Here is a 17,470-nt window from a genome sequence, read left to right on the forward strand (position 1 = left end):
GTCACGCACGCACGCACGGCCTGACGTGACGTCACGTTACGCCGCGCGTTGGGCGGGAAATACAAAAATGGCGGCGTGGAAAGAACCGGCTTCCGGGTGGAGCTGATGGGGGAGCTCCGCTTTGGTTCTGCTTTATTCCACCCGACACAGTGGGTGAGTGTCCGTGGGGTCTTCACGAGATCATAGGGCTGCTGTCATGGTGGGCTGATGTTATGGTGGGCTGATGTCATGTCGGACCCCCATCCCAGGGCATGAGCCGATCTGTGGTGCCCGAAGGTTTCTGTGGTGTTCTCTGTGGGATTGCCTTTATTTCTATGGGGTGTCCTCACTTAAAGCCTTTATTCCATTGGAGCTGAAGGTCTCTGGGGTGTCCTTATTTAAAGCCTTTATTCCATTGGAGCTGAAGGTGTCCTTATTTAAAGCCTTTATTCCATTGGAGCTGAAGGTGTCTGTATTTAAAGCCTTTATTCCATTGGAGCTGAAGGTGTCCTTATTTAAAGCCTTTATTCCATTGAAGCTGAAGGTCTCTGGGGTGTCCTTATTTAAAGCCTTTATTCCATTGGAGCTGAAGGTGTCCTCACTTAAAGCCTTTATTCCATTGGAGCTGAAGGTCTCTGGGGTGTCCTTATTTAAAGCCTTTATTCCATTGGAGCTGAAGGTCTCTGGGGTGTCCTCACTTAAAGCCTTTATTCCATTGGAACTGAAGGTCTCTGTTGTCTATTGAGCCTCTTTTGCCTTTAGGAGGGGTTGCACTTGGGGATAGGGTCATTAAATGGGTTGGGTTGGGAGGGACCTCAATGATCATGAGCTCCAACTCCCCCCCATAGACATGGCTGCCAACCTCCACCTTTAATACCAGCCCAGGCTGCCCAGGGCCGCATCCAACCTGGCCTTCAACACCTCCAGGTATGGACGGGGCATCCACAGCCTCTCTGGGCAGCTGGTCCAGCACCTCAACATTCTCTATCAACAATATCCCCCCCCACATCCAACCTCAATCTTCCCTCCTTCAACTTCAACCCATTTCCCCTTGTCCTGCTGTTATCTGCCCTCATTAAGATTTGGGCACGTCTTAGTGATGTGGTTGGGGCGGGTTATAAGGTCAGACTTGGGGATGTTTTCCAATTTGGGGGTCTTTTCCAACTTAAGATGATTCTATGACGTTATAACAGCCAACATCATCCTCAAAAACCCGTTCAGCTGACGATACCCCACTGTGCCCAACCTGCAGCTGCTGCCATGGAGGACGTGGAGTCGCGCTTTGCTCACCTCCTGCAGCCCATCCGGGACCTCACCAAGAACTGGGAGGTGGACGTGGCTGCACAGCTCGGGGAGTACCTGGAGGAGGTGAGGGCTCCGTCACGCTGTGGGCACAAAGGGAGGTTCTGTCAGTGCCTGTGGTGGCTGCTCACACCCCAGCACAGCTTCTGCCTGGTTTGTAGATGTGCTTGGCTGTGAAATCCAGTATTTCACATCTGTCCCTTCTGAGTGTTCTCTGCTTTTAAGGAGGTGCTGGGGATGTGCTTCTTGCAATGTGGTTATGGAGAAACTCCTTAGACTGCAGGGAATGGGAGGTGAATACTGATCAGTATCTGAAAGGAGGGGGCCAGGCTGTGTTTGGTGGTGCCCAGAGCCAGGACAAGGGGCAGCGGGCACAGACTGGAGCCCAGGGAGGGTGCTGTGAACAGGATGCCTTCCCTCTCTGCATTCACTCCCTCTCTGCATTCACTTATCAGTTTCGGTCCCCAGAACATCACATCTGGATTTTATCCTTTCGTTGTGTTGCTCTCAAATCAATTCTGGGAATCAGCATTTCATTTTCCCTTTTTCTTCTGTGTTTTTACAGCTGGACCAAATCTGTATTTCTTTTGATGGTGGCAAAACTACCATGAACTTCATAGAGGCAGCTCTGTTAATCCAGGGCTCTGCCTGCATCTACAGCAAGAAGGTGAGCACTAAGGGGTTACCAATGGGTGTTACCAATAACAGTAACCCTCTCCTTTACCAAACCTACACTCCAAATGGGGAAAAGAATAAAGAGGTTATTGAGATACTGAGCTCTGGCTGTCGGAGGGTAAGAGGAAGGTTGTGGCCACCAGCTGGAGGGGGTTTTTCTGGCAGTTGCTTTCTCTATCTCCACGTCTGGCTCCTGTTTTGCAGGTGGAGTATTTGTACTCGCTGGTCTACCAGGCACTCGACTCCATCACCAATAAGAAGTGAGTAACGTCCTCCATCCTCTGGGCAGACCAGCTGCAAAGGGGCCAGGATCTGCCTGTGTGATTTCACTTATGTTGCAAAGAATGTGGCCGTGTGCTCCTAGCTTGCTTGTCTCCCTCCCCATTACAGTACAGCCCTACTGTGGGAGCTCTGCCCTATTCTGCCTGGTGTGGGGCTGAGGCTGTGACCTGCCCTACTGAGCTCTCTTCCCTTAGGGCAGTAATTTGCTTCAGCAACCAACCTTCCTATTGCAGAGTTGGTCTCAGGCCCCATAAAATGTTCTCTGAACCTGAGGGTTTCTGTGGGATGGCGTGAAAGGCCACAGAAATTATTAGGGGCCTGATGCACCTCTCTGATGGGGAGAGGATAAGAACCATATAATGGTTTGGGTTGGGTGGGATCTTTAAAGGCTGCCTGGTCCCCCTGCCTGCAGTGAGCAGGGAGCCCTGCAGCTCCATCAGTGCTCAGAGCCTGGAGCTGGCTGATGGTGCTGACAGCCATGCTGTGGTCTGCACTCTCCTGCCTATGATGCCTGGGGTGCTTCTGCTTCGAGGTGATGCTGGAAGCTGCTTGCTTGCTGTGTGCAGCACAGCTGGAGGAAAGCTATCACTGCTTTGCCTTTAGCTGGCACTGGGCTGGGCCTCTGACTGTACCTTTGCTCCTTGATGCAGGCGGGAAAGGCAGCCCTGCTCTGTGGGACCGGATGGCAAGGATGCAGATGCAACCTTTGGGATGGAGAAGGAAGAGGTGAGGGGGAGGTGGTGGGTGTGCTCCTGCAGATGGGCTCTGCAGTGTGTGTGCAGCTGCAGCAGAGGGTGTTCTGCTCCTGCACCCAGACAAGGCAGGAGAACTTTGTGAGGAGAGATGCAATGGCACAATGAAATGAGCCCTGTTGGTCACTGGTGTGGTCCTCTCTCTGCAGTTCCTTTCCCTGGATGACATCAGCGACACCAGCCAGGCCAGTGTGGACTTGAAGAAGGACCATCAGCCCAGTGTAAGGGAAGCTGCTGTTGTCCTTCTGGTCTTTCCTCCCTCTATATCAGCTCTCCTCACTGAATCTCTGCTGCCTGCCCAGCACATCTTTGACTCCTGTTCTCCTGCAGGCTGTGAATGTTGTTCCCTTGACTCCCATGTCTTTGGTTCCCCCGGAAGAGGCCGAGAAGACAAGCAACCCTCTGTTCAGGTGAAAGCCCACCCTCAGAGCCCCCCAGCCTTCAGCTGGCCCCCACCTGTCTGACTGTCCCTATTCCACGGCAGAAGGGTCATTCCTTTTCCCCTGGCAGGCAGGCAGAGTAATCCCGAGTGCACTGAGATGTGGGGGTGGGACCTGGTGCAGGGCAGGGGCTACTCTGGAGTGGGTGGGCAGGGCTTTGCATGGCCAGGGAATGCAGAGAATGGAGAGTGGGGATGATTTGCATTGTTGGGGATGCCTTGGCTCTGCTCCTTCTGCCCTGGGGGGCCACGGAGCCCCCATCCCCCTGACGGCCCCCATGTCTGCAGCCGGAAGGGGGAGATCTTGGCCAGCCGGAAGGATTTCAGGATGAACACGTGCACCCCTCACACCAGCGGAGCCTTCATGCTGGAGCTGGCAGGGCTCTCCCCAATGTGTTTGCAGCATCGGCACCAGGAAGAGAACAACGGCAGCGGAGCAGTAGGTACAGTGCTGGGGGGAGAACCCAGAGCCCCCATCTTGAGGAGCGGGCTGTGGGCTGCACAGAGCAGGGAGGCACTGCTGGGATGCTTCTCTTTTGCATGGAGAGAGGAGGATGTGAGCCAAAGCAATGGGAACAGCCCAGCTCCTTGGGCACAGGAGGCACTGCCTTTCCTCTGCTGCCTTTCCTCTGCTGCCCTTCCTTCAGCCAAAGATCTCTGACACCTTGAACAGGGTTTGTGCCCTGTGCTGTACTGGGGAGGCCATCAGCCTCCATAGGAAGGAGCAGCAGCACCGAGGCTGCTCAGTGCTGGCAGTTGAAGCCCTGTGGGCAGAGCACAGTGACCACACCTCTGTCCCTTGGCAGGAGCACAGCCCTCTGTCGGCGACGGGAGGGAATCCCTGTGTATGAGCACTGGTGCGATGCCTGTCCAGGCGCTGAACTTCTCAGATGATGGAGGTGAGATGTGCAGGATCAGTGGGGTCTGCCCCTCCATCCTGCTGGGCTGGGCTGTCTTAAGGCAGCTGCTCCTGCTCTGTCCCCTGACCCAGCCCAGCCTGTTTGCCATGGTTTACGAAGTAAAGCCCTTGGGGAAAATCCTCATTGCGCAGAATAGAAAAGGGAGGTCCTTGATGATCTCAGAGCTGCTGACCGTTTGCTTGCCCCACTAGGTGCTGCAGGACCAGACGATGACCATGATGGAGGGGATGACTTACCTGTGGTTGGACCTGAGGACAACATGGAAGTAACTCCAGCTGCCATTGAACACACCGAGCCACAGCGGGTAGGGCAGGCAAAGCTCAGTTGGGCCCTGAAGCCTGTCTGCCTTGTGGCTCACTGCCTGACACCCCTTCTGTGTCTGCCAGAGCGCACCCCAGGTGAAGGGTTACGTGCTGCGGCAGCGAGCCCCTGCTGAGGACCCTCAGCCCCACATCAAGGTATGGGAAGGGGAGCACAGAGCAAAAGCAAATCCTGGAATCATGGAGGTAGGAAAAGACCTCGTAGATAGATAAGTCCACCTGTCAATTCATCACAATGCGCTTCTAAAGCACGGCCCCAAGTGCTGCATCTTTGTGTTCCTTGAGCACCTCCAGGGGTGGGGATTCTTCCTGGGCAGCCTGACCACTCATCTGTAGAGCTTTGTGTCCTAATATCCACCCTGACCCTCTGCTGGTGCAACATGAGGTCCTCACCTCTTGTCCTTTTAAAGCCTAAATGCTGTGGGAAGTGCTCTGCACTGCACTTAGTGCTGCACCAACACCCATAGAAGGGTTTGCAGAGCCACGCGGCTGCAGAATGCCCTACATTGCTCTGCCACTGCTCAGACACAACTCACTTCTTCCACCAGGAGATGCTGGATCCATGGCGAAGCCTTGACCCCTTTGGTGACTCTGAGGACAAACCCTTCAGGAAAGGTATCTGAGGTGGGGCTGTGGTGGTGTTTCTGCTCTCCTGCCTTGGGGCTGCTCACCTCCAAAGGCTGGAACGGGGTTCTCCCTGCAGATCATCTCCTTCTGCCCCGCAGGGAGGCCCTTCTTAGCGCCACACGGCATGGACGATGTGGTTGGTGGCAAGCGGAAAAGGAAGGGACCCAGAAAGCTCCTGGATTTCTTGAACTGGTTTTCTGCAACCTGTGAGTGTTGCAGTCTGACCTTACCTGGCTGCTGCTCCCTGCTCTCCTCAATGGGCTGCACCTGTAGGGGTTTCTAAATGCAATCCTGTTCTTCTCAGACAACAACGGTGCTGACTGCAGGAAAACCAGGAGGAAAGGGCCGACGTTTGCTGGTGAGAAGGGCAGGGTGGGCTGAGTTGGGGTTCAGGCTGCAGCCATGTACAGGGCTCCAGGTGCAGCAGTTGTGCTGTGAAGCCCTTGTTGGGGTTGGGTTTGCATTGGGAAGAGGCCAATAATCCTTATCTGGGGTGACAGAGCTGAAACAAACACCTTGGAGAAGGGGCACCCTGCGGGCTGCAAAGCTCAGGTTGCTCTAATAGAGCAGTGTGAGGGCTCAAGCAAAGGACATGGGAGGAATAAGCAGTTTTACAACTTAAAATGGATGAGGATTGGTTGTGTTTAATGTTCACAACACTGAAACCTGTGACTTCCAGTCCTGCAGCCGTTCCTCATTCAAAAAGCAGCCTTTAAGCGTTGCCCCCTTCTTGCTGTGCAAAACCTCTTCTGCATTCAGGGGAGCTCCCAGCTTGTTGGTGCAGAGAGAAGGATGGGTGCTAAGGCAGCCCCAAAACCACACTGTGGAACCCAGGAAGCCTCGTTCTGTATCAGGGGATGCAGGTTGGCAGTGCTGACCTGTGCTTTGCGTTGTGTCTGTGCAGATCTGGAGGCGCTGTACTGGAAGCAGCAGCAGGAGCGGCTGGTGGCACAGAGGAAGCTGCAGAGCAGGATGGTGAGCACGCAGATGGGGTTGGAGGGTGGTGGGAGCCGCGCTGGCTGGGGACTCAATGCTTTTCCCCAGGGGCCACCCTTGTTACTACGGCCAGAGCATGAAGAGGAGGAAGAGCTGAATACGCCAGAGGAGCGGGATGATGGGGATGGAGAAGCAGCAGGTATTGCTGAAGTCTCTGATCTCTCTGAAGTCTCTGAGGGCTGAGCTGCTGCAGGAGCTATGGGGGTCCTGAGCACAGCCTGCCCTTCCTGCAGATGACTTTGTGGAGCATGAAGACATCCAAGAGGAGGATGTGGAGAATCTAGTGGAAAAAGCCATGGGTGAGCCCTGGGGGAGCTGTGAGGGCACCCCATCCTTCAGCCATTGCAGTGCATCCTGAGCAGCTGTGTGTCCCACCTATGGGGAACAGATGTGCCTGTCCTCACCTGGAGGCACAGGGCCAGGCACGCAGCTTCCCCCCCATCCCATCACACTGATAACACTGACCTCTCACAGCTCCCTGTGACGTGGATGCGCTGAGCTATGAGGAGCTGGTGAGGAAGAACGTGGTAAGTGTTGTGCCCGAGCTCAGGGCAGGGACAGCGTGGGCACAGCGGGTGCTGTAGGTGTCCCTCATCCCCACACTGTCCTTGTTCCCATCTTGTTCCACATCCCTTGCTCCCTGCAGGAGCTGTTCATCGCCAACTCCCAGCGGTACGTACAGGAGACAGAGCTCTCCCAACACATCCGCCTTTGGGAGGAGAAGATGGGGCCGGCGCTGCAGGAGCAGGTAAATAAAGCTGCAGGGGGAACAACAGCGGGGCTGGATGGGGGAGGCAGAGGGTCAGCACTGACCCCGCTGTCCTGCAGGAGGAGCGTACGGCCTTCGACATCCACAGCTACGGGGACAGGCTGGCAGCTCGATTCGGCAGCCTGGGGCAGTGGCAGTCCTTTGCCAGCCTGGTGGCCGGGCTGCCCCCCTTCGAGGTGTGCCGCTACATGCTGGCCTCATTGCAGCTGGTGAGTGTGGGGCCCTGGGGGTGAGGGGGGGGGGGGAAATGGTTGGATAGGGGGTGGTAGGACTTTGCTGCAGCCCCTGCTCCTCTCCCCAGGCCAACGACTACACGGTGGAGGTGGCGCAGGCCCCGGGGCTGGAGGAGGCAGTGGACACGGTACGGCTGCGGCTGCTCACAAGAGAGCGGGCACACGAGCGCTTCCGAACCTACATGGCCCCCTCAGCCTGTGAATGAGCCCCTCACCCCATATAAACCCCCCCCTATTCCACTCTGTACAGCCCCCACCACCCCACAGCTCTCAGCAATAAACCTCCCGACTTTAGTAAAGGCGGCCTCGTTTTTGGTGATGTGAACAAAGCATCCCTATGGGCTGGAGTGGGTTATAGCAGCAACAAGAAGCCTCCCTACAGGGGCTGCCCCCTGGCCAGGCAGAGCCCTATGGGGCTGCAGCTTCCCTTTGTGGGCTGACCCCAATCCTGAGCCCTATGGAGCCCTATGGGGCTGCAGTTTCCCTTTGGGGGCTGCCCCATGTCCAGGCAGAGCTCTTTGGGGCTGCAGTTTCCTTATGGGGGGGGCTGCCCCCCATTCTGAGCCCTATGGGGCTGTAGCTTCCCTTTGGGGCTGCCTCACGTCCAGACAGAGTCCTGTGGGGCTGCAGTTTCCCTTTGGGGGCTGCCCCATGTCCAGGCAGAGCCCTCTGGGGCTGTAGCTTCCCTTTGGGGCTGTAGCTTCCCTCTGGGGCTGCAATTTCCTTTTGGGGGCTGCCCCAGAGTCCTGTGGGGCTGCAGTTTCCCTTTGGGGGCTGCCCCCCATCCTGAGCCCTGTGGGTGCTCAGTGTAGGAGGGGCTGGTAGTTCTCCATGTGTCTCCTGACGCTCTCAGCGATCTTCTCGGCCGTCTTACTGCGGTTGTAATAATCCAGGAACAGCCCGTCGGGTCCCAGCAGGTAAATGATGATGGTGTGATCCACGATATAATCCCCGTCCTCATCCTTGGGCCCGGCGCTGGCGTACACCCTGTATGCAGCGCTCACAGCCTTCACCTGCTCGCTGCTCCCTGTCAACCCCACCATCCTCGGGTGGAAATCCCGCACGTAACGAGCCAAAGCCTCCACGTCGTCCCGCTCGGGATCCACGGTGATAAACAGCGGCTGCAGGCGGGGCAGGGCCGGATCCCGATCCAGCAGCTCCACAACCCGACTCAGTTTATCCAGCTCATCCGGACACACGTCGGGGCAGTGAGTGAAGCCGAAATACAGCAGCACCCACTGCCCGATGAAGTCGGCCTTGCTGCGGGGCCGCCCGCCGTGATCCAGCAGCTGGAAGTCGCCGTGTCCCAGCGCCAAGGCCCGCAGCTCCCGGTGCCGTTTCTCCGTCCTCTCTCGTTCCTTACGGGCCTTTAGATACAACCACGCTCCTCCCGCAGCGCCTCCCACAGCCGCCACCACCATCAAACGGCGGCTTAAAGGCAGAGATGGGGGTGGGGACCCCCCGGGCCGGGGGGAGATGAGGCCGCGGGTTGTGAGCGGCGGGGGGAGGCGGCGGAGGCAGCGGGAGGGCAGCAGGACCAGCGCCATGATGGAGGGGAGGGAGAGCAATGGCGGCCGGCACCTCACAGCGCACAGCCGGAAATGGCTCACCGGAAATAATCAACCGGAAATGGTCCTCCGGAAGTGGCTCACCGGAAATGATCGATCGGAAATGGTCCACCGGAAATGGCCCACCGGAAATGGCCCACCGGAAATGGGAGGGGACAGAAGGCGAGTGATTATAGAGTGGAGAGGGATGGGGAGAATCATAGAGTGTGGGGGGATAGAGGGGACAGAGCGGCCTACTATGGGAATATGGGGGCACCATAAAAGGGCGGACCACAAATGGGGGTCCTATAGGGGACCCTAATAATGGGACTCCAAATGGGGTCCTAAAGGAGGGGACCCCAATAATGGGAACCCAAATGGGGATCTTAAAGGGGACCCCAATAATGGGAACCCAAATGGGGATCCTTAAGAAGGGGACCCCAATAATGGGAACCCAAATGGGGTCCTAAAGAAGGGGACCCCAAATGGGAACCCAAATGGGGATCCTAAAGGGGACCCCAATAATGGGACCCCAAAAGGGGACCCTAAATAGGGGGACCCCAAAATGGAACCCCTAATAAAGGGGGCCCCCCAAATGAGGAACTCAATGGGGAGATCCCAAATAGAGCACACAAATGGGGAACCTCAAGTAGGACCCCATTAAAGGGGACCCCACAAATGGGAACCCCAACAGGGAGAACCCAAATGGGGAACTCCAATAGGGGAACCCTGCATGGAACACCTAAAAGAGGGCAGACCTAAATATGAGGACCCCAAAAGGGGACCCCAAAAAGGGGACCTCAAATGGAACCCCTAATAAAAGGGACACCCAAAATGAGGAACTCAATGGGGAGATCCCAAATAGAACACACAAAAGGGGAACCTCATGTTGGGCCCCTAAAATAGGGGACCCCCAAAATGAGAGCCCTAAAAGGGGGATCCCAAATGGGACTCCTAAGGGAGGGGGCTCCCATAATGGAAAACCCAATAGGGAGAGACCAAAAGGGGAACCCTACATGGAACCCCTAAAAGAGGGCAGCCCCAAAATGAGAACCCCAAAAAGGGGACCTCGAAAAGGGGGACCCCAAATGGGAAACTCAATAGGGAGATCCCAATAGGCACAGGGTGGGGAGGAGCGTTTCTTAAAGTGGCCACGTTGGTGGGGCCCGCCTTAAAGCAGCAAGGCCTCCGCCCCACCCCTCGCGTCAAGGGGCGGGGGCGTGGCGCGCTGTATGCAAATGAGATGCTGATAAGGGAGGAAGCGTGGTTGGAGTGGAGCAGCGAACGGTGCTGGAGAGGGGTGAGAGTTGATGGAGGGGGTCCTTGAGGGGCTCTTGTGTGGCTGCAAGGGGGCTATGGGGGCTTCATGGTGGGTTCCTGGAGGGGGGCTTCATGGGGGGCTTCGTGGTGGCATCTGGGGGGCTTCGTGGTGGCTTTGTAGCGTCTTCATGGTGGGTTCAAGGGAGGCTTCGTGGTGGGGTCGTGGTGGCTTCGTGGTGGAATCTGGGGGGCTTCATGGTGGATTCTGGGGGTCTTTGTGGGGTCTTCGTGGTGGGATTGTGGTGGTATATTGGAAGGGCTCCATGGTGGCATCTTGGTGGCACCATGATGAGACTGTGCTGGCATCCTGGGGGTCTCCATGGTGACATCGTGGTGGCATCATGTTGCCATCTTGGGGGGCTTCACAGTGGGATTGTGGGCGCTTCCAGGTGGCATCTCAATGGCTTTATGGGGTCTTCATGGTAGTTGCACGGTGGCCTCGTGTCTCCCCTCCCCCTCTGGTCCCCTCCACCCCACCCTGTGGTGTCACTTCTCCTTTCCATGGGGCAGAGGGACCAGTTCCTCTTTCGGTCCCCGTTTCTGTCATCATCCCCACCCTGTGTCCCCAGGGACGGCCAATGTCACCGTGGGACCCATGTGATAATTTTGGGGTGGTGGGGTGTGAGGGGTGAGCGGAGGTGGATGAGTGGGGGGTGACCAGATGTGACCGTGGGTGATGGGTGACAAGAGGTGACCATAAGTGACCATGGGTAGAGGGTGACTGTGATTGACCAGGGGCTACCATAGTTGGCAATGGGTGACAGATGGCCATGGATGACCATTGGTGGCTGTGGGTGACACTTAATCATGGTTGATAGGTGACCATTAGTGATGGTTGACCAAAAACGACCATAAATGACCAATGGTGACCATGGGTGACTTAAGTGACAGATGACCATGGGTGATCATGGGTGACAGATGACTTTTGGTGACCAGAGATGACTATGGGTGACCATAAGTGAAGGGTGACCATGAGTGCTGGGTGACCAGAGGTGACCACAAGTGACAGATGACCATGAACAATGGGCGGCCAGAGCTGACAACCCCTATTGGATGACCACAAGAACCCATCATTAACCACAGCATCTCCATGACAGCATCACACAGTTCCCCACGTGTATCAGGTCCCCGTCACCTCACGACGTGTCCTGGTGTCCCCTCCTGTCCTCGATGGCGTCCCCGGTGCCGCGCCGCGTTCGCCTGCGCCCGTGGCTGGTGGCCCAGGTGGACAGCGGGCGCTTCCCAGGGCTGCGCTGGGTGGACGCGCGGCGCCGGCTCTTTGTGATCCCATGGCACCACGCAACGAGGCATTTCCCTGCACACAGCGGTGACGATGACACCGTCTTCAAGGTGATCCTGGATGACCCAAGTGATGGAATGACCCGAACCTGAGCTCTGGTGGCTCTAATCACAGCCCTGCTGGCCCAAATCCCAACCCTAATCACCCTGACACAACCCTAGTGACCCTAAGCCAACCCTAGTGTCTCTAACCCCAACCCTAGTGACCCTAAGCCAAACCTAGTGGCTCTAACCCCAACCCTAGTGACCCTAAGCCAGCCTTATTGTCTCTAACCCCAACCCTAGTGACCCTAAGCCAACCCTAGTGGCTCTAACCCCAACCCTAGTGACCCTTAGCCAACCTTATTGTCTCTAACCCCAACCCTAGTGACCCTAAGCCAACCTTATTGTCTCTAACCCCAACCCTAGTGACCCTAAGCCAACCCTAGTGGCTCTAACCCCAACCTTAATGGCCCTAAGCTAACCCTACTGGCCCAAACCCCAACCCTACTGGCCCAAACCCCAACCCTAGTGACCCTAAGCCAACCCTAGTGGCCCAAACCCCAACCCTACTGGCCCAAGCCCTAACTCTACTGGCCCTTACCCAACCCTAGTGGCCCAAACCCTGATCCTAGCAACCCTAATCCAAGCCCTAATGATGCTGACACAAACTTGCTGGCCCAAACCCCAACCTTAATGACCATAATCTTAAAACTGATGACACAAACTCCAACCCTGATGACACTAACCCAATCCTAATGTCCCAAACCCCAACTCTAGTGGCCCAAACCCCAACCCTAATGACCCAAACCCCAAAATAATATCCCTAACCCAACACTAGTAACCAAACTCCAACCCTAGTAGCCGTAACCCCAAACCTAGTGGCCCAATCTGCAATCCTAGTGGCCCTAAGTCAACTCTAGTGGCCCAAACCCCAAACCTAATGCCTCAAACCCACTGAACTCCCTGACCCCAACCCAACTATGATGACCCCAACTCCAAATAATCCCAACCCTGATGACTCCAGGAGCGCCACCCCAATGACCCCAACCCCAATAAGCCCATCCCCAGTGATCCCAATGACCCCAACCTGATGACCCCAACCCCCCTAATCCCACCCCAATGACTCAACACCATTAATCCCAACCCACTGACCCCAAGCCAGTGATCCCAACAACCCCCACCCCAATGACCCTGACACCAATGACTCCAACCCAAGTCTGATGACCCCAGTGACCCCAATAACCTCAGTGTCCCCAACCATGTTGACCCCAACCCAATGACCCCAACTCTGGTGCCCCAAATGCACCACTCATCATGACCCCAATCCAATGACCCCATTCCCCAAAAACCCCATTGCAATAACAACAACCCAAAGACCCCAAGGCAATGACCCCATTTCGATGACCCCAACCCCGATGACGCCAACCCAATTACCCCAATCCAACCACGTAACCAATCCAACCATTGGTAATCCCAATTACCCCATTAACTACAACCCAATGATGCGACACCAATAATCCCAACACCCTGACCCCACTGACCCCAACCTGACGACCCCATTAACCCCACCCCATTGACAACACTGACCCCATTGACCCTGCAGGCATGGGCAGCAGAGACGGGGAAGTTCCTTGCGGGGCGGGATGAGCCGGATCCTGCCAAGTGGAAGGCGACGCTGCGCTGTGCCCTAAACAAGAGCCGCGAGTTCCGCCTGCACTACGACGGCACCCGCGCTGTGCCACCCCGGCCCTATAAGGTGTACGAGGTCTGTGGGGCTGACGGAGCAGGTATGGGGCTGGGGAGGGCTCAGTGGGTCTGTGGGGTACCAGCATCCCATAAGCGACATGGGGACATGGGGGGCTAAGCACGCTGCAGTGTCCCATTGCCCTGTAAGGACCTGGCACCCCACAAGTTGCTATGGGTGCTGTGGGGTCTCAGCCCCACATGGGACCCCTTTCTTCCCTCATAGACGTGGTGACCGGGGATGACTTCAGCTGTGGTGGGGAGGAAGAGGAGGAGGAAGAGGATGTCAGTGAGGTACTGGCCCCTGCTATACACATGGGGGTCCCCCACCCCACACTTGGGGGTCCCCTGCCCCACATTCGGGGGTCTCACACTCCATAATTGCCCCCTTTCTCCCTGCAGCTGCAGAAACTGATGTCTCTGAGTATCAATGGTCAGCAGGGATATGGGGTGTCCTATAGGGGAATAATGGAGTAGGGGAATTCTATGGGGGGATAGTGGGGTGGGGACACCCTATGGAGGTCAGTGAGGTGGGGGATCCCTGCTGGGGGGGGCAGTGGGGTTGGAATATCTCATGGGGGACAATGGGGTTGGGTTGCTACAGGGGGGATGTGGGGGGGGAGGAACCCCATTGGGGACTGTTAATGGGGTGGGGGCTCCCCCTAAATGAGGAGGGGTGATGTGGGGCATCTCGCAGGGGGAAAACCCCATAGGGAGTTGATGATGTGTGGATTCCCATGGGGGGGCAGTGGGGTAGGGGCACCCATGGAGGCAGTCAGTGGGGTGGGGGCTCCCCATAGAGGATCAGTGGAGTGAGTGGAGGGGTTGATGTGGGGCAGGCACCCTGTCAGGGGTCTATCTATGGGGTGGCAATGCTCTACGGGGAGCAGTGATGTGGGGCTGCCCCCTCACCCCACTGTTTCCCAGACTGCAGAAGGGATCCGGTGCCCCCCTGGCCTGAGGAGCACCCCCAGTTCAGCAGCACCGACCCCACAGTGCCCTTCATGCCCCCTGAGCTGCCCCCTGAGCTGACCCCACAGCTGAACCCACAGCTGACCCCACAGCTGCCCCCCCCGGGCCCCCCAGCACTCTTGGAGCATGGTGTTCCCAACCTGCTGGCCAGCCCTCACCTGCTGCCCTGTAAGCACCAGGTTGGGGTACGGGGTGTGGGGTGGGTGAATGTGGATATGGGATGGCTGGATATGGGTATAGGGTGGCCATGAGTATGGGGTGGGTGGATGTGGCTGTGGGCTGGCCACTGGGTGGTGGGACATGGATATGGGGTGGCCATACTGGCCACAGACTGGCAAAGATATGGAGTTGCCATGGGGTGGTTGGATGTGGCTATGGGGTGGGTGTGAGTATGGGGTGGCCATGGGGTGGATGGGCAGAGGTGGCTGAATGTGGACATGGGATGGGTGGGTATGGGGTTGGGGGAATACAGGGTTATGGGGCTTGGGAAATGACAGTGGGGTAGATGGGCATAAGGGTGGGTGGCTGTGGGGTCAGGGAGGATATAAGGTCACTGACCACAGGGTTGGGGGGCTGTGGAGTAGTTTACTGTGGGGTTGGTGTCATATGGGGTGGTTGGCTGTGGGGTGGGTGGGTATGGGGTCATTGGCCATGAGGCTGGGGGATGTGAGGTAGTTGGCTGTGGAGTCGAGGGGATATGGGCTCATAGGGTATGAGGTCAAGTGGATGATAATGGGGTAGGTGGGCATGGGGTTGAGGGGTTGCTATGGAGTTGGGGGGATATAGGGTCACTGGGCATGGGGGGAATGACAGTGGTAGTGGGTGGGCATGGAGCTGGATGGTTGTAGGGTGGGTAGATACAGAGGTGGGGGGATGTGGGGTGGTTGACTGTGCGATTGGGGGGATTTGGGGTCAATGGCCATGGCTTTGGAGGGATATAGGGTCACTTGGCATGGTATTGGGGAGCTGTGGGGTGGGGGGCTGTGGGGTCAGGGGGATACAGGGTGGGTATGCATGGAGCTAGATGGTTGTAGTGTGGGCGAGCATGGGGTCAGGTGGCTGTAGGGTGGCCAGCTGTGGGTTTGGGTGGCTGTGGGGTGGGTGAGCATGGAGTTGTGGGGTGACAATGGGGATGGAGAGATATGGGGTGGATGGCCACGGGGTCGGGGTGGCTCTACAGAATGGAGCTGCAGGGTTCCCCTGCATAGAGGATCCCCTGCGTAGAGGATCCTCCATCCCGACCCCATAGTGACGGACCTGGAGCTGCGCTTCCAGTACCGCGGGCGGCGGGTGAGCGCCCTGACCGTCAGCCACCCCCTGGGCTGCCGCCTCTCCCACGGGGGGTCTCTGCCCCCCACCCCGCAGCGCCCCGACCTGCTGGGACACCCCGAGCTCCAGCAGGTCCCCTTCCCCGACCCCGAGGGGATCCCACATGACAAGCAGCGCCGTTACACCCGCACCTTGTTGGGGGCCATGGAGAGGGGGCTGCTCCTGGAGCTGGGGGGGCAGGACCTGTACGCCACCCGCCTCTGTCGCTGCAAAGTGTTTTGGGATGGGCCCTGCGCCCCACCACAGGACCCACACCTCGACCCCCGGCCCAACCCCATGGAGAGGGAGAGGAGGGTCCAGGTGTTCAGCCTCCAGAGGTTCCTTGATGGTGAGTGGCATTGGGGACATCAAGGAGCCTATGGGGACATCATATGGCATTGGGGCTCACCATGAAGGGACATCACGGGGCAGTGTGGACACCAGAGAGCCCATGGGGTCATCTGGTGGCACTGGATGACATCAAATGGCATTGGGAGACAATGAACAGCCAATAGGGACATCAGGTGGCATTGGGGGAGGCACTGGGGAGTCCATGGGGACCTGAGATGGCAATGGGGACATCAGCCAGCACAGGGGACACCTATCAACCCAAAGGGACATTGGGTGGTACAGGAGGACTCTGATGATGGGGACATTGGTCAACACTGGGTTGGGGGGTGGGTGGGTGACATCAAGTGACACCTCGGTGCCCCTCAGGGCTGATCCTGTTCCAGAAGGGGCAGAGCCCAACGCCGCCACCCTTCGAGGTCTTCCTGTGCTTTGGGGAGGAGTGGCCTGACCACAGACCCAAGGAAAAGAAGCTCATCACCGTACAGGTTGGGGGATGCAGTGGAGACACAATGGGGACTTGTTGGGACACATGGCGGGGACACAATGGGGACACAATGGGGATGAGTTGGGGACACGATGGGAACACTTTGGGGACCTCCCCAGGGGACACGTTGTGGGGTGGGACAGGGACATGGCAGCAATGCACTGGGGTTTGGGGACACAGCAAAGGAGCAGTGGGGGATGTGATGGGGGACGTGTTGGGGCTGCATTGGGGACACGTGTGACGCATGTCCCCCCCCTCCTACCAGGTGGTGCCAGTGGCGGCACGGCTGCTGCTGGAGCTGTTCTCAGGGGAGCTGTCGTGGTCCGCTGACAGTGTCCCGCTGCAGATCTCACAGCCCGACCTGAAGGATGCTCTGGTGGAGCAGTTCAAGGAGCTGCACCGCCTGTGGCAGCAGCAGCAGCGCCCGGAACCCGGCCCACAGCCCCAGCTGTGATGTGAGGGTGGAGCCCCCCTGCCATGGGGAGGGGGAGAAATTGGGGTGTGTGGCCCTTTCGTGGGGAGCAAAGAAGCTTTGGGGTCTTTTCTTGGTGCTGTGGGGATGGTGGAGCTGTGGGGACAGCTGTAGAACCACATCTGGAGCACCACCAGAGCTAGAACGCTGCCACAACCAGAGTGCTAACTCTCCTGGAGCACATCTGGAACACATCTGGAGCACCTCCAGACCTACAACATGGCCATACCCAGAGCACTGCTGCTCCTGGAACGCATCTGGAGCACCGTCTGACCCAGAACGTCGCCATAGCTGCTCTATTGCTGCTCCAGCACGTCTGGAGCACCAGCAGACCCAGAACATCGTCATACCTGTTCTGTGGCTGCTCCAGGAGCACATCTGGAACACACATCTGGAGCACCAGCAGACCTAGAACATCACCATACCTGGATTTCTGCTGCTCCCAGAGCGCCGTATCAAAAACCAGTCACACCTGGAGCCCCACCATCCATAGAACATTGCCATACTGGGACCGCAGCTGCTCCTGGAGTGCCACATCTGGAACACAACATCTGGAGCACATCTGGAGCCCCACCATCCATAGAACATCACCACACCAGGACTGCAGCTGCTCCTGGATCACACCTGGAACACACATCTGGATCCCCACCTCAACCCCCAACCCCCTCCCCAAAAAGCAGACAGGACCACCATGGGCT

General features: G+C 57.4%; 3 protein-coding genes across 21 annotated transcripts; 2 read left to right on the plus strand and 1 right to left on the minus strand.

Moving 5' to 3' along the window:
- Positions 1-45: 45 nt before the first annotated feature.
- On the plus strand, positions 46-7,618 carry NCAPH2 (non-SMC condensin II complex subunit H2). 15 transcript variants are annotated; one of them, XR_014932539.1, is made up of 22 exons: positions 46-153; positions 828-906; positions 1,232-1,347; positions 1,847-1,948; positions 2,161-2,216; positions 2,889-2,964; positions 3,140-3,211; positions 3,321-3,400; positions 3,718-3,872; positions 4,236-4,328; positions 4,541-4,653; positions 4,736-4,807; positions 5,218-5,284; positions 5,373-5,502; positions 5,601-5,654; positions 6,201-6,271; positions 6,341-6,431; positions 6,526-6,591; positions 6,767-6,819; positions 6,939-7,040; positions 7,121-7,270; positions 7,363-7,593. XR_014932539.1 is itself a non-coding variant. In XM_085510895.1 (22 exons), the coding sequence occupies exons 3-22, from the start codon at positions 1,240-1,242 to the stop codon at positions 7,498-7,500; spliced, it is 1,827 nt and encodes a 608-aa protein (XP_085367021.1). In that variant the 5' UTR covers positions 46-153; positions 828-906; positions 1,173-1,239; the 3' UTR covers positions 7,501-7,593. The 15 variants fall into 15 exon arrangements, 13 of the variants coding, with proteins under 13 accessions (XP_085367021.1, XP_085367000.1, XP_085366989.1 ...); XM_085510895.1 differs by having other exon boundaries at positions 1,173-1,347; positions 5,395-5,502; XM_085510874.1 differs by having other exon boundaries at positions 5,395-5,502.
- SCO2 (synthesis of cytochrome C oxidase 2) lies at positions 5,921-8,841 on the minus strand. Of its 2 annotated transcripts, none has more exons than XR_014932579.1 (2): positions 6,758-6,940; positions 5,921-6,667 (listed from the first exon to the last, which is right to left on the minus strand). XR_014932579.1 is itself a non-coding variant. In XM_015853911.3 (2 exons), exon 1 carries the CDS (start codon positions 8,839-8,841, stop codon positions 8,098-8,100), a length of 744 nt encoding a protein of 247 aa, XP_015709397.2. In that variant the 3' UTR covers positions 5,921-6,572; positions 6,758-8,097. The 2 variants fall into 2 exon arrangements, 1 of the variants encoding a protein (XP_015709397.2); XM_015853911.3 differs by having other exon boundaries at positions 5,921-6,572; positions 6,758-8,841.
- A 1,162-nt stretch (positions 8,842-10,003) lies between these two features.
- IRF5 (interferon regulatory factor 5) lies at positions 10,004-17,467 on the plus strand. 4 transcript variants are annotated; one of them, XM_015854437.3, is made up of 9 exons: positions 10,004-10,141; positions 11,286-11,511; positions 13,046-13,229; positions 13,412-13,479; positions 13,588-13,618; positions 14,113-14,325; positions 15,407-15,814; positions 16,183-16,301; positions 16,566-17,467. In XM_015854437.3, exons 2-9 carry the CDS (start codon positions 11,332-11,334, stop codon positions 16,752-16,754), a joined length of 1,392 nt encoding a protein of 463 aa, XP_015709923.2. In that variant the 5' UTR covers positions 10,004-10,141; positions 11,286-11,331; the 3' UTR covers positions 16,755-17,467. The 4 variants fall into 4 exon arrangements, with proteins under 4 accessions (XP_015709923.2, XP_015709847.2, XP_085367075.1 ...); XM_015854361.3 differs by having other exon boundaries at positions 10,005-10,141; positions 11,259-11,511; XM_085510949.1 differs by lacking the exons at positions 10,004-10,141; positions 11,286-11,511 and having other exon boundaries at positions 13,164-13,207.
- Positions 17,468-17,470: the final 3 nt, after the last annotated feature.

Source organism: Coturnix japonica, chromosome 1 (genome assembly GCF_054131305.1).
Source record: "Coturnix japonica strain WE chromosome 1, WE-NBRP24, whole genome shotgun sequence".
NCBI lineage: Eukaryota > Metazoa > Chordata > Aves > Galliformes > Phasianidae > Coturnix > Coturnix japonica.